Source organism: Xiphias gladius, chromosome 22 (genome assembly GCF_016859285.1).
Source record: "Xiphias gladius isolate SHS-SW01 ecotype Sanya breed wild chromosome 22, ASM1685928v1, whole genome shotgun sequence".
Classification (NCBI taxonomy): Eukaryota; Metazoa; Chordata; class Actinopteri; order Istiophoriformes; family Xiphiidae; genus Xiphias; species Xiphias gladius.
Window position 1 is genome coordinate 13,326,517 of NC_053421.1, and position 14,083 is coordinate 13,340,599.

Sequence of the window (14,083 nt, forward strand, 5' to 3'; positions counted from 1 at the left end):
ATCCTTTTGGAAACATCGGCGACTGCCCACAGAAGGCGCAAATACTTCATGAAAGCAGATCAAATTACCTCAACAAATGTTTCTTAAGCTTCCATGGTCAGATAATTAGTATATGATGTGTTAAGTTCAATCATGAACTTTGATGTTGACCACTACATTTGTGTGAGAGCAATTTAGTTACTATGCAGATTTTACATACGAAGGATGAGACCATCTTATAAAATATGATGTATTGTTGTAAAATAAAATACCCAGCAACATATTAGGTAGTTAAATGATCTCTGTCTCCACCAGCTACAACTCTTCCTACATGTTAATGCATTTAATAATGACCCTATAGTGTAAGGCTTTCATCATCATTTAGTACTCTAAAAGGGGCCATTCTGCATAATGAGCACTTTTACTTTTGATTCTTAAGCACAATTTCCTGATAATACTTAAATGCATGATTAAGGCAGTTGTATGGAGTGTGTTTATATGGTGGTTTTACTAGTTTAATTTAAGTAAATTATCTTAATACTTCCACCAGCAGTGCCTGTGGACCAACAACCTTTGCTTAAACCAAACTCCTGTTGAATTGAAACCACAGTCGTCTACTGAAAATCTGTGGATCAAAACATTAGTCTGGGAATCTGTACGTGTTTATGTGTGTTTGCATGTGTATCTGAGACCATATCTATCTTTCTATCTGTAACACTGGTCGTGAGCTGAGCCCTTTTGGTCCCTGGAGCTGAGTGCTTCACCTCAGCTCATCAGCTGACCCATGAACTGCAACAGCAGAATCTATCTTCACTGAGGGAGGGATGGAGAGAGAGAGAGAGAGAGCGGCAGAGTGAGAGAGACTGACCACGGTAAAGAAAGCTGAAGGTAGAAGAGAAGTCGCAGGGGTTAGACAGATGTTTGGTAAAAGGTGGCTACATGGGGGACAGATGGACATCTGGGGAAAGAGACTTAAAGGGAGACTTGATGGATTAATTGGGGAAAATTAGGTAAGGGAAGAAAATTGAGAAAGGAAGATAAGAGTGAGAGAGTGACAGTGGACAAGAAATGGGTGTAAAAAAAAAAACAAGGACAAAAGGTTGAGTGTGAGTCAACCTCCTTGAAAAAGACTGATGAAAAATTAAAATAAATAGGAGTAAACTCAAAAGTCAAAGAAGATGCACTTACCTGTTTCTGTCCTGAATACAGAGGAAAATATGAGAACATAATCATGCATGCATATACAATATATAAAACATTTGCAACATACATGTCATGTCAGTGATCGAGACTGAAGGTCCCTCCATTTCTTGCATCTGCGTGTGAACGCTGATCTGATATTGGCTGCTGGGTGTGAGGTCGTAGAAGCACTGTCGGGAAGCACCGCCTCCCAGGCGCACTTCCTGCCTTTGACTATCTGCAAGTAAACAACCAAACAAAAAATGACTTCAGGTGGCTTCAAGAGCCATACAATCCTAATGAGCTCGAATTTCTCTAAAGCTTCTCTTTCAAGTTGACTCTATTCACAGAGCACATGTCTTCACTTTCAGCCATGTTCTCATCATACTCAGGCCTGGGAGCTGCTAGGTATAATCACCTTCTTTCAGAGTTGGATACTAAGTAGCATTATTGGAATAGTCAGGTAACCAAATGCCTGGCTCAAAGGGGACACTGAAGGGTAGCTGCTGCAGCACAGAAGTAGCAGTCATTCACTACACTGCACAGACATGCTCAGATCAACTGGAGGTTCAAACTAGTTTTAAAAATCTTTAGTCCAACTGTAGATGAATACACTTTTCAGTATCAGCGACATGTAAAAATAACTTAATATTATTAATAACAGAAAGAACAGCATTAAAAAATTGATTTTAGGGTAAGGGAAGGTAGGATTTAGGGTAAATTTTGGAAATTTTCAGCTCAATACATGACTCAGTTTCTGTGGTGAAGCTTTGGATTGCAGACCACAAACCATTTCAATTAAGTGTTTGTTCTGAAATGCTGTAGAGGGTCAGCATCACAGAGACAAAAAAATGAATGAGAAAAAAGGCCAAAAAGGAATCTGAAAGCACACACACACGTGCGCGCCTACGCGCTCGCTAATAGCTGTCAGTTTCATTAGTTTAATTCTATTACCTAATGTGTCTCTCATCTTGGATGTGACAAATAAGCCCATCCTCCACACAGGAAACAGCCATAGATAATAAAGTTTAGGGGAACAGCTGTTTCTGAGAGGCTGCATTTTCCATCTGAGAATGTGTTTAAGCAGCTGGTTGGCTCTGCGTGAATTAAACCAAGTCTCTTAACTCCAGCTGGAATATCCAACTACTGCTCAGACAGGAGGGAGAGACAGAGATATTGTAAATAGAAAAGCACAGAAAGGAAGGAAGATGGAAGAAAGAAATATTCCTCCCTTTTTTTGCTGTTTTTTTTCCATCAGTAAAAAGCAGGAAAAGAGGCATACACATCACTTACTTAAGTGGAAGTCGCTTTTATTTATGTCTACAATCTCTACAACCTTTCTCAGAGAGTATGGGTAATGACTGCTGTCTCACTGACACGCCTAAGTGGAACAGGGGCGCAAATATGAGTCAATTTCCAGTGTGAAGTTTTATATTCAAGACAAATGTATAAAAAGTGGTTTCCCCACTTATTTTTCAGCTTTTTTCACTAATATTTCAATAACTTTTTGGGAAATTTTTACAGGTATACCTGTGTGGTACAGGAGAAAAATACTTTTTTTTTTTCACAAGAGCTTGAAAAATGAGTTGTCCTTTAGAAGTAAAACTTGAACTGGGTCCAACAGACAGCTCTTTAACTAAGAGACGGCCTTCAGTTGGTTATTTTAACAGCAGTTTGTACCACATTTGAGGCCAGATTCCTTTCCTTGACGCTGGTGAGGCCAGCAACATATTATAGACATATTCTGCCCCCTCCCTGTTACAAGGTATTCTAACTTTTGTGCACACTTTCACACTCTTGTGAGTGCGCTGTATGACAGACTCTTTTTATGCAGCATTAACTTTTTTTTTCTCCAGAGATGTCTCCAGAGATCCCCCATTGCACCAACACATTGGTCTCACATAAATAAATGAGGAAGGGCATTTTTTTTTTTTTTTTGCCACAGAGCTACCAGTTTGAAAGCCCAGTCTGCTTCCTATGTGAAGTTTTGACACTTGACAAGATTTAAAAAATAAACTCATGACGAGATAAATAATCAAAAGACTGAGCATAAATCTAAGCATCAACTGGGTCATGCTTACATTAAATAAAACTATGTTAGAGATAAAAAAGAATCTATGTGGCATTTTCAATAGCTGCCTGTTTGATGCAAAGAACCGCTGAAAAATATCAAGAATGCTGTCACTATTTTTAACAGTGTTTTTTTCTGCAGATTTTATATGAACTTGTGCTGCCCTACCAATAGCCCTCTGAGGACAAATAAAAATAAAACTTGGATCAGCTCCAAAATATTTTCTTGTTGACAGGACAAATATTAAAGGTTTTATTAAAGTTTTTTATATTTTAGACACCGGATTCAAAATAAAGGGAAAATAAAAGACAAAATATAACAAAGGTGAAGTTTAGATTTATTTTTTCTTTTGCTGATTGATTTGATTAAAATAGATATTTAGGAATATATTTTTGCTAATTTCTTTCTTTCTTTTTTAACAGAGTCATTCTTTGCTCCTTCTTTTGTTCCTCTTAATTAAAGAGTAATCTGCACAATAAACTGCTTCATAAGGTCATACTCTGTGTATTTCCTCAATGCTCAAAGCTGTTTCCTCTCATGTTGTTCATTGGGGAGAAATTGCGTGTATATCTTGCCTCCCTTCTTTACTGCAAACAAAGAGATTAATGATAATCCTTTATAATGTAAAGCACTGCCATGTTAGAATGGCAGAAATATTCAACATTTATTTCTCCAGGGAATCATATAATATATATGAATATATGAATCCAGATGACTGTGAAATGTATACGTAACCATCACACACAGAGAAAAAGACACAACGTCCTGAGCTGACTCCTCATTGTGTTAATAATAAACAGAGGAGACATTTTCACAGGGACAGACTGTGAATCTTTAAGGAAACATATTCAGAGTCTGGAGCTGAATCCAGACTCTGACCAAATATCTAAATTCTAGTAAAAATGTTGATTTACTGACTGAATTGCACTCCAGTCACTTAGTTGGCAAAAGCCTTGTTTCTCACAACGTGGAATGCACAAACATGTTGGGATGACTGAAGGTGCACGCAGAAATGTTGTTGAGAACAACAAACTATCAACTGTGCGCCTGAGCATGTGCTTTTTGTTCCCAGCTAGAGTTACTGCCTCACGGTTGTATGCCTCTGCCAACCAGTCAAGCTGCAGTTTACATCCATGTCTGTCCAGACTCATATAATATATGTAGTGAAGACTTAGAAGGAATATAATAAAAATGTATTAAGTGTATTTTGCCATAATTGGCCTATGAGTTCTTGTGTCTTTTGTGAGGTCACAGTGCCTCTGCGCTGGCGACAGCTGTGGCACGGAGGCGCTGTGACGTAAAAACTTTGCCTGAATTAAACTTTTGTCTGGAGATATTTGCCTTCTTAAATGCAGGTTAAAGGTGTGACCCAGACCACATGTCAAGTTTAATTCAGACCAGATAAGTCAATCAAGTTAATGCTTGGAGTGAGCTGCCTGCCTGGTATCACATTCTCACCCAAAGAGCAAAACTAATAAAAGCACTAAATCAAGAAATTAACAAATGTTTTCACCACCTTTTTACACAAACACTGCCATAGTCTCTCATGAACAGTAAATGTACTTACTGAGTGTAGACTGTATGGATACTCTGTATAATGTGGCATGTAGAAGAGGCTGCCATTGGACACACATGCTGTTGGAACGCACCTGGTAGGTTGACAAGCCAGAGACGCCAAGGAACACTGGAGAGAGAGAGAAATGGAAAAATGACAGAAGGATTAATTTAGAGTGGATTTATTCATTCCTGAGGAGAAAATTCTGTTTTGATGTAAGCCTCACTGATGTTCAAAAAGCAATCACACAACAAACAACTAGTCTGTACATTACAGATTACGGTAAAGAAAGGACATCTCTCAGGGAATTACATTGAATTACTAAATCTATCATACAATCGGTAGGACAACAATCTGTAGTTCTATCTGAGTGTAATTCACAGTACTTCCATGTTCAACCAGATAAAAATGCGAAGCAGAACATTGAAGTTAAAATCTTTAACACTGGTCACTTTTGTTTATAATCATTTTAAATGGCTTGTAGTATTATAAAGTTATAATTGATGTTTAACAATATCAGGGGGGGTTCGGACAAACCGTTGCACCTTTTCACATTTTATAACCATAAACTTGACCTGTTTCTTTACGGTCTTGTCCAGTAGGCACCCTCCACCATCTTGCTCCTCCACCCACTCAACTCAAGACTCAAACTCCGAGAGACTCAGACACTCACGCACAGAGCACTCTGGATCAAGTCAGCCTCTAAGTCTGCACCAAACTACTGTATATTCATTCAAGCTACTTTGTAGCTTATTGATGGCTCTCCAAAGTCTCTGTTAGTTGAACTAGACTAATTTTGCAGCACACTACTTTGAGAAAAATTTTGACATTTTTGTTAAGTTTGGTTATTTGGAGATTAAAATAGTTTAACGTACATGCTGTATAATATATAATGTGTCACTAAAACTTTGACTGACTGACAATTGTGTCAGAAGGTTTAAAGTTCAAAGTCAGCAGTCAGCATTAGGGTTGGACTTATGCTAAACTTAGGGTTAGAGCTACACTCTCTAATGTGCATCAAATAGACAAGTAGCACTTTTTTGAACATCTCTTTGGTCCGCTGATAGTTTAGCATCCATATTAAGTGGAAATGGTGGAAATCTATACTGATATTTTCAGTTACAATATTCAGTTCAAAGAAATCATGACGCTACAAAATTGGCTAGACTTGATGTTTAACTGTCTTGTGAAGAAACAATGAGCTGTGATGCAGCAAAATGCAAAAAAACTATGAGCAATTTACATAACTGAAGCCTGTTTGATAGTGACGTTTCAGTGCACCATAGGCAAGAAAACCATCCAGGATTACCTCTCTCTCTCTCGTTAACAGAATTTGCTGATGGTATAAAATAAACTTGGCTCTTGCACCAGTAGATGGATATTTTATGCTGGGACCATATGGCAGGTGCCTTATTTTAAATACTAGTGAATAATGCATATGACAACCTATTTTCCTTTCAATAATATGCACAGACACACACAAACTCACCCACATACACACAGACACGTAACATGCACACATGCGCACACGTACAACACATCAACATCAACACATGAATGTCGATGTATGTAATCATGTTTAGATGCACATGTGTGTTTACATTTGTATATACAATTAGGTACTGTGTTAGGCTGCAGTTTACTCCACATAAAATTAGTTCAGGTGGTGGGTAGGTTCAGGACCATCATGAAGCTAAGCATTTGAACTTGATTGCCCTAAGTACACAAGTTGGCTAGCCAAACTTACAAAGGTTTTGCACAATATTTTATATTGCAACTGTAACTGGTCAACAACTGTAACTGTTGGTTTTAGGCCACATATATTGTTATAGTCCGTCAGAGTTAGTTTGTTAATTAGTATTTGTTTTAGCATTGACTTCTATTTTATTTCCTGTTGTCAGGGACTTCTAAGTTTCATCTGCCTCTGCTGTTGTCTGCAGAAATAATCTGCACGTCTAAGAACACAAACCCATTTTGGTGAGATGGATTACTGTATACTGCAAGGCTTAGGTGGACGTGTGCAAAGCTCAGTTTAAACAGAAAGAAAACACACCAAAACTAGGACAAAGAAAGTTAAAAGAATGAGAGGGAGAGAATGTAAAAGACAAAAAGTACAAGAGGAAAAGGAAACTGAGGATGGTAATTGTGGTAATTTCCCAAGGTCAGAGTGAAAGGAGTATCAAGGATATAAACTATGGTGGACCACATGATGCTGCAATCATTTAGAAATTATCTGTGTGCTGAAGCTGTGAGGCTTGAAGCCAAACACTTGCACCCTTTTGCCTTCACAACCTCAACACCCTCAGTTTCCACTACACTATGTCTTCATTCTAATTCTGCCTGTTTCTCGTCATGTAATCCTTTCACAGTGGGAGCACAAGTCAATTTCTCATACTTTTAGCCTTTAAAAAAACCTGTTATTTTCATTTTTTTGACATTGTGCGAAACCTACAAAATTTCTTGAGACTGCATTGTCTGAGCACCCTTTAGTACTCCTGTGGAAAACTGATTTTTATTGTAAACCTGAAGCACTACCACCAAAATGCAAACTACATAAAACTTCATTTTGAGGAAACAGTTTCATTTTTTTCAGTTGTCCTCAAGGTACCAATAATCACCTTTCTATGGTACATGCTAGCATGTGTAATTCATTGTTGCAAACATGCCAGTTGGCTCCCATGGTACGGCGGAAATGAATGCAGTGTACCCTGGGAAATATGTTACTGTATCTCCCTTATTAGAATGAGAAATGACTAAACACATCTCCTTAATAAATCAGAGTTTCTCCACTGTAGAGTACAAATATGGACAATGAATTTCACTACGACCTCTGCAATATGGGAAAATCGAATACACCTGAAGTGCACTGTGAATTTCTTGCATCCGACAGACAATACATGTTCTGCTGAATATTTATTAAAGAGTCATTTTCTTAGTCCCTGGCCAACAGTGTAGAAAAAGAATCTGCAATGTGGCATACAATACAATACATAAAAATAGAAATCTAGAAAATTGTGGAAGGAAATGTGTATCTGAGAAACCTCAGTGAAGGTACCATCATCCAGTATTACACCAGGCCAGAGTGTTAAGTTAAAATATGGGCGGCCGATAAATCTACAACGCCCTATATTTTATCCTGTTATTGAAGCATCTTTCACTATGAGAGCTTTACAAAGACAGGAAGCCACAAGGGAATTGTCACTCATCCTACAGTGGGATGATTAAAGAAGAGATGAAGGATGCAACATCACTGCAGCAAAAATGTAATGAAAAATCTGTGTGTCAAAAGCATTCCCCTTTAATTGTTGCTAGTTTAGAAATCCATGAATGACCCTAAATTTAATTTAAATTCCTAAGTTAAGGGAAAAAACTTTTCAAAAAAAAGTCAAACGCCATTTTTGCTGCTTACATAAGCATGCATGAGAAATTTATGAGATTGAGAAATTACAGTATACTGTATTTGTTTTCATCCCATTGGATGCGCCACAATTTGGCGAGTCCCTTCTGGCCAATCAAACAGTAAACAAAAAAGACAACCATAGATTTTATAATAAGGGATGATACAGCAGTTTTCTGAAAACCGCACACACCAACTCACATACAAACAGGAGATCAGTAAGCGAAAAGACAACATAAATGAATGGTGATAGATAATGACACGGCACTATTCTGAGAGCCTGTCAGAGCGGGTTTGATGAAAGACTGCACAAACAGATGCATATACATGCATGCATAAATATATCTACCCTACAAAGACTTTTCTTTCCTTCTCTCTATTACTGTGTCAATCTCTCTCTCCTTCTTACTTCCTCCCTCACTGAAAGTCTATTTGTCTTAGATGAGAGAAGCATTTAAGGGATAATGCGTAAGAACTGCCTGATTCATACTCCAAACAAAGAGGGGGCAACATATTACCAGAAAGTTGGGGTGTCCACCTCTATCATAAAAAACAAGGAAATGTACTCTTTCGTCCCTCCTCCTCTCTCCCCTTCTCCTGTTCCGAAGTCAGACTGGCTATCGGGCATACCATGACAATTCCTGATGGGCCGCCACATCGGCGGGCCGATGGACTGTCAAAAATAGTGGTGGTGGGAGTAGAGGGCAAGGCGCAAGAGGTTGAGGAACGCGAGGGGGGAGGAGAGGTAGAGCAGCTAGAACAGCAGCATCAACAGCTGAGCTTGAGGAAAGAGTGGAGGAATGCTGCCGAGAGAGGATGGCTGCAACACAGATTTATAGCATACTCGAAGTTCCTACTTCTTCATCCTCCCATGTTGGACTGAGGACAGAATGGTCGCTACAGTGACTCACTATCACCTTTTGAGGTACAAACTGGTATTACCAGATGGGACAGGCCAGGGTTGGCAGGTTAGCATGCTAACTTCAGTAGATATCTCTGCAACACAATACATAACGTCAAAACTGTTATGTCTATACAGTCTGTCGATAATCTTATTTAATTTTTGAATGTTTTAAACTAAAATACTTACATATTGCCCCTTTAAAGCCTGCATTAGGTTTTACTGCACCTACTGATACCAAATCTATATGCATAAAGGATTGTTCTCCCGGGCTAACTGGGAAATATTTATATCCTTCTGTCTAGCTGTCTGTTTGCTAAAGTCTCAATGGAAATTAGAGTGTATGGTATCAGCAGGCAGTTAATATGCATGTTGTACCTTTCCTCAAACTAGTTTGCATTTCTGCTGCTGCTGCTTCTGTCTTCTTCTTCTAATAATCACAGTCCTTTGTGACAAATTTAGACTGACTAAACTTAAGGCGGTGCTCATTTTGGAATGATACATTTTGATATCTGGTATGGCTTTCCAAAAGTTAATCATGTTTTCCTCTGTGAAAGCTCAATTTAAAAATACATTTACTTTTATAAAAGTCTTTATTATTAACCTTTTTTTTGAGCAAACTAACAGCGAGACAGCCTCTTCCAGTTACAGTCATACCAATATTTATTTTTTCCTACAATGTCAACACTGCTAAGCGAGGAAGGATAACATGAATAGTTGAATTCTGCAATTAGATATCATATCCACCATTTAATACCTACTCTTACAGAATTCTGCAATTAGATATCATATCCACCATTTAATACCTACTCTTACAGCAAAGTGTGAGTGGTCTTTACCGGTGTATGTCAAGGATGCTTACATGTTTTAGCATTGACTAGCTGTGGTTCACTTTGTCCTGTAGGATAGGAAGCCGTCACTTCAACGCTGTATTCTGTCCCACTTAGCAGATTCCGAAGGAGCATGGACTTCAAATCTTCACCCACTGTTGTCTCCAAAACTTGTCCTGGAACTGAGAAAGACACTTATATGCATACATAAGCACAGACAGAAAAGGCAGAGGAAATCACAGAATAAGAAAAGTCACTGTACTTAAGAAAGCACACTACAAACCACATAAACGTAACCATAAACATAGTTTTAAAAACCATTTTGATCCCATTTAAAATTGAAACTTTAGGGTTGGGGTTAGCAACCTAAGCCATCAACTGAACTTGCATTCTCATTTTTATTTATCATACTTACAATACCAGGACTAACTAGTTCAACACTGCAATACAAGAACAATGATCTTTTTATTTTCAAGTTTTCCAAATGGATCATCAGCTGGTAGAGATGCTGTATGAGACATGAACCTCCAGCCTCAGTCTTTTAACATAATACCCTGCATCAAGCTATAAAGTGCACATTTAAAATCCCACTTTACAGGGTTATTATTTTTTTTATTAATTTTTAAAAAAATTTTATTTTGAAGTTGTCAGCTGGAGACGGTGTTTTGTTGGAGCTAGCTAAATTAGCCACCTACCTACAGCTGATAAAATCTTCCAGCCAGTTGTTATTTCAGCCGTCAAAAGCACTGGTCTCCAGGCTACAAATGAGAAGCTGCTTTTGTGTATTTCTGTCTTAAATCAAGGACCCACTGTTTCAAATATCACTGTAAACTTTGAGCGTTAAATGGGCCACCATTAACAATGTATTGTGCCATTCATGCAACAGAAAGCTTGAACAGCATAGCAGAGGTAACATAGGGGCGGCAGTTAACAAACTGTCACATACAATACTTGCTGCTTGCAACAGGTAGTGTATTTAAGTGTCAGTCCAAACAACTGTTAGAGGTTTATGACAGAACCAGACTTATTTATCATTTGACACTGATCACTATGACATAAGTCATAATCCACATCTTTTAATACAATGGATTTAATCAAAGTCCTTATAGGTAAGTCTCGCCACTCCGCAGTTATCTTGGCGATGCCCCTGGGCAGTTATTTCGGGTTTAACAAGACCAGGTCCCTATCTAAATGAATGGGGAGAAAGCCATAACTTCATCTTCTATGGTCACCAGGAAATAAAAACTGCATGTATAGAATCACCAGTCAAATCTGAAAAAAACGCTTAAAAGTTTGGGGACTTTGCCCCAAAATAAGGTTTAAAACGCATTTTTTCCACATACACTGTCATACAACCTCCATCTTTGGCGTTACAGACTTTTCTATTCAAAATGCTTTAAGTGGTTTGTCTCCTTTCTTATAAAGCCTCTGATTTAACACTGAAGCTCATTACTTGTCTGGTCTCTTTATATGCTGCTAGGTTACAAGGAGAAAAAGTAACTACAGCTGACAAAACAGATATGCAGTAGGTGTGCTGTATTGTGAGATACTGGCAACTTACAATATCCCACACATAAACAAACATGCACAAATATGCATGCATGCACCAGACCAACAACAAAGATACTCAGGAATACATATAGACACATGCACAAGTGTGTGTGCATTTTATGCATTTGCTACATTAAGGGGGTTTATGCTTACATTAAGTATATTGGAGCTGCATACCTGTGTGTGAATGTGTGTGTGTGTGTGTGTGTGTGTGTGTGTGTGTGTGTGTGTGTGTGTGTGTGTGTGTGTGTGTGTGTGTGTGTGTGTGCATTTGCACACACAGGCACTTCTCTTGCCTCCACATACCAGGATTCTCACAGTGAAAACACCAGTCCGCTGAAATTTATTTCCCTTCAACTTAATTCCTAAAATCAGATTAATGCAGCCTGTCTGCTTGAATCCTCAGAGACGCAGTAATTGTATTTAAATGACTAAAAACAGACGTGGAAACTATAAAGATTGGAGTCTTGTCTTGGAAGAATAAAACAATTAGCACTATAGAAGCAGCAGAATGGTGAAAATGGTGTTCTGTTGATGCTTCAAGATGATAAATAAATGAGGATGGCTAATGTATTATTTCAGCTCTGGATCACTGATGTTACCCTTGAAGCCTCAGGCTCCTTGTTAAAAAGAAAATCTAAGAAGTCACTTTCAGGAAAGCCAAAACAGCCTGAGGGGAATTTGTTTATTCAGCTACTATGTGCCTCTCACAGGTTTGTCACTGGTGGGTATCCCTGTACCAAGCAGATCAGTATATTTGGATGAGCAAAGCACACATAAAAAAAATAAAAATAAAAACAACATAATACTCTTTTGCTTGATGATTAACAGTTGTCCACCAGTGCTGGAAATAGAATTCAGTTGTCTGAGTCTCTTGTTTTTGCATTTCTAAGTAACAAAACCATCAAAAGAAAAAGAGACTGAGAAAAATTCCCACAATCTCTACATCTTCCAGGTCATCCCCCTGGGCCTATTTGGGGATTAATGCTTGACTATACAAATTATGTTAGGATAAGCATCAGTTTTTTGCCCTCTGAGTATGTGTGTGTGTTTGTGTATGTGTACCATAAATGGGCTGGTAGACGATCCTGTAACCCAATGCAGGAGACTCAGGTGGATCCCAGGTGACCCTGAACCGGTTGTACCACTCCTCTGACACACGGAGGTTTCCAGGAGACAAGAGGGGCACTGCCACAACACAAGTAAAAATTAGAATATGAAATTGCTTCTCAGACCTTCTCAGAACCCAAACTGTTTGACAGATTGGGAAATAAATCAAATCCTCTTCTGTAGAGGACAAGTATAGTAATTTGTTTCGACTGTATATGATTTAGGGCTGGGTATCATTCAAAATTTTTCAATACTAGTCCTGAGATGAAAACCTGAGTTGGGGAATGATGCCAAAAACAGTTGCTGTCTTAATGCAAACATCCAGACAAGAACTTGTATGTGTACAATTCTAAAATTTGCAAAATTATGATTTAAATTAGAAACAGTCTGATTAAAAAATAAGTAAAGAAGAGTACCAATCTGAGCAGGCAGGCAATGCAAGCTTTCAGTGCTTGACAGTTTCTTATATTTAATACTACAGACACATTTTGGCTAGGACCAAAAAAGTACTGAGATTTAATATCCAGCTGTAATATGATTTATGTCTTTTGTTCCTTTTTGCCAGTGACAGCACAAGGAAACCAAGGCATAACACTGCAAATAGTTTGCTGATATATTAGTTTCAACAAACTGTGAATTATTAATTATTGTGTAACATTGCGGAGTTGTTTTTTGTTTTTTGTTTTTTTCAGCCAGTGCCTGGCGTGGTAGAATTTGAGTTATCACAAAGTTGTAAATTCCTACGGACCCTAATTTAGGTGAGAAGACAGTTTTCCTTCCTGAAAAATATAAAATCATGTCTCACTGTACATGAAGCGTGTCTTGGCTCTGATTTATTGCCTTGCTGCTTTCCAAGTTGAGAAGGGGTTTTTATGTGCAATATGGCGAGCTATAGCACCCTCATCTAAAAAGATGACATATAAAGTCTGGCATTTCGGTTCTCTGCGCAATGGGGAGACAATCACTGCTGTTCATGAGAGGTAATCAAAAGAATGCTTGCAAATATCAATTAGAGCTGAGCAAAATAATTTCACCGTCTCATTATTGAAAGGAGCAGCTGTCATTATGAACGGCCTTCATTAAGACAATAAAGAATATCTCAGTATTTGTCATCGCTACAATATACATTCTCCTTCAGGAACATAAATGAACATTAAATTAATACAATGTGAATGAACTTTCTGCTCGCTGCAATAAAATTCATTTTCATTTGCTTTCAGTTTTGTCAGATGTGTTCTCCTAAACTGGGTGCTGCATCTTTGTGTAATGAAAATTGAGAAGCCAAAAGCTGACCTCAGTGGTTAATAATTCAGAGGTTTGTGTGTGTGTGTGTGTGTGTGTGTGTGTGTGTGTGTGTGTGTGTGTGTGTGTGTGTGTGTGTGGGTAGTGGCGGTTTGTAAGGCTTACGTGTAGTTCCCAGGGAGGAGACACTGATGCCATCTTGTCCGTCTGTGTATACTGGCGTGACTGTTACTTTGTACTGGGTGTCTGATAGTAAAGGCTGAAGCAC

The 14,083-nt window shown here is 38.3% G+C and overlaps 1 protein-coding gene across 3 annotated transcripts in view; it reads right to left on the reverse strand.

The window, feature by feature from the left end:
- Window positions 1–14,083, reverse strand: part of col14a1a (collagen, type XIV, alpha 1a) — a 131,654-nt gene that overhangs the window by 64,786 nt on the left and 52,785 nt on the right. For all 3 annotated transcript variants that reach the window (XM_040116900.1, XM_040116901.1, XM_040116902.1), the window contains exons 20-24: window positions 13,981–14,083; window positions 12,529–12,651; window positions 9,945–10,094; window positions 4,797–4,913; window positions 1,250–1,396 (exon numbers count right to left, since the gene is read on the reverse strand). The exon at window positions 13,981–14,083 is cut by the window's right edge and continues 30 nt beyond it. In XM_040116900.1, coding sequence (XP_039972834.1) covers window positions 1,250–1,396; window positions 4,797–4,913; window positions 9,945–10,094; window positions 12,529–12,651; window positions 13,981–14,083 — 640 coding nt within the window. The remainder of the gene's footprint in view (window positions 1–1,249; window positions 1,397–4,796; window positions 4,914–9,944; window positions 10,095–12,528; window positions 12,652–13,980) is intronic.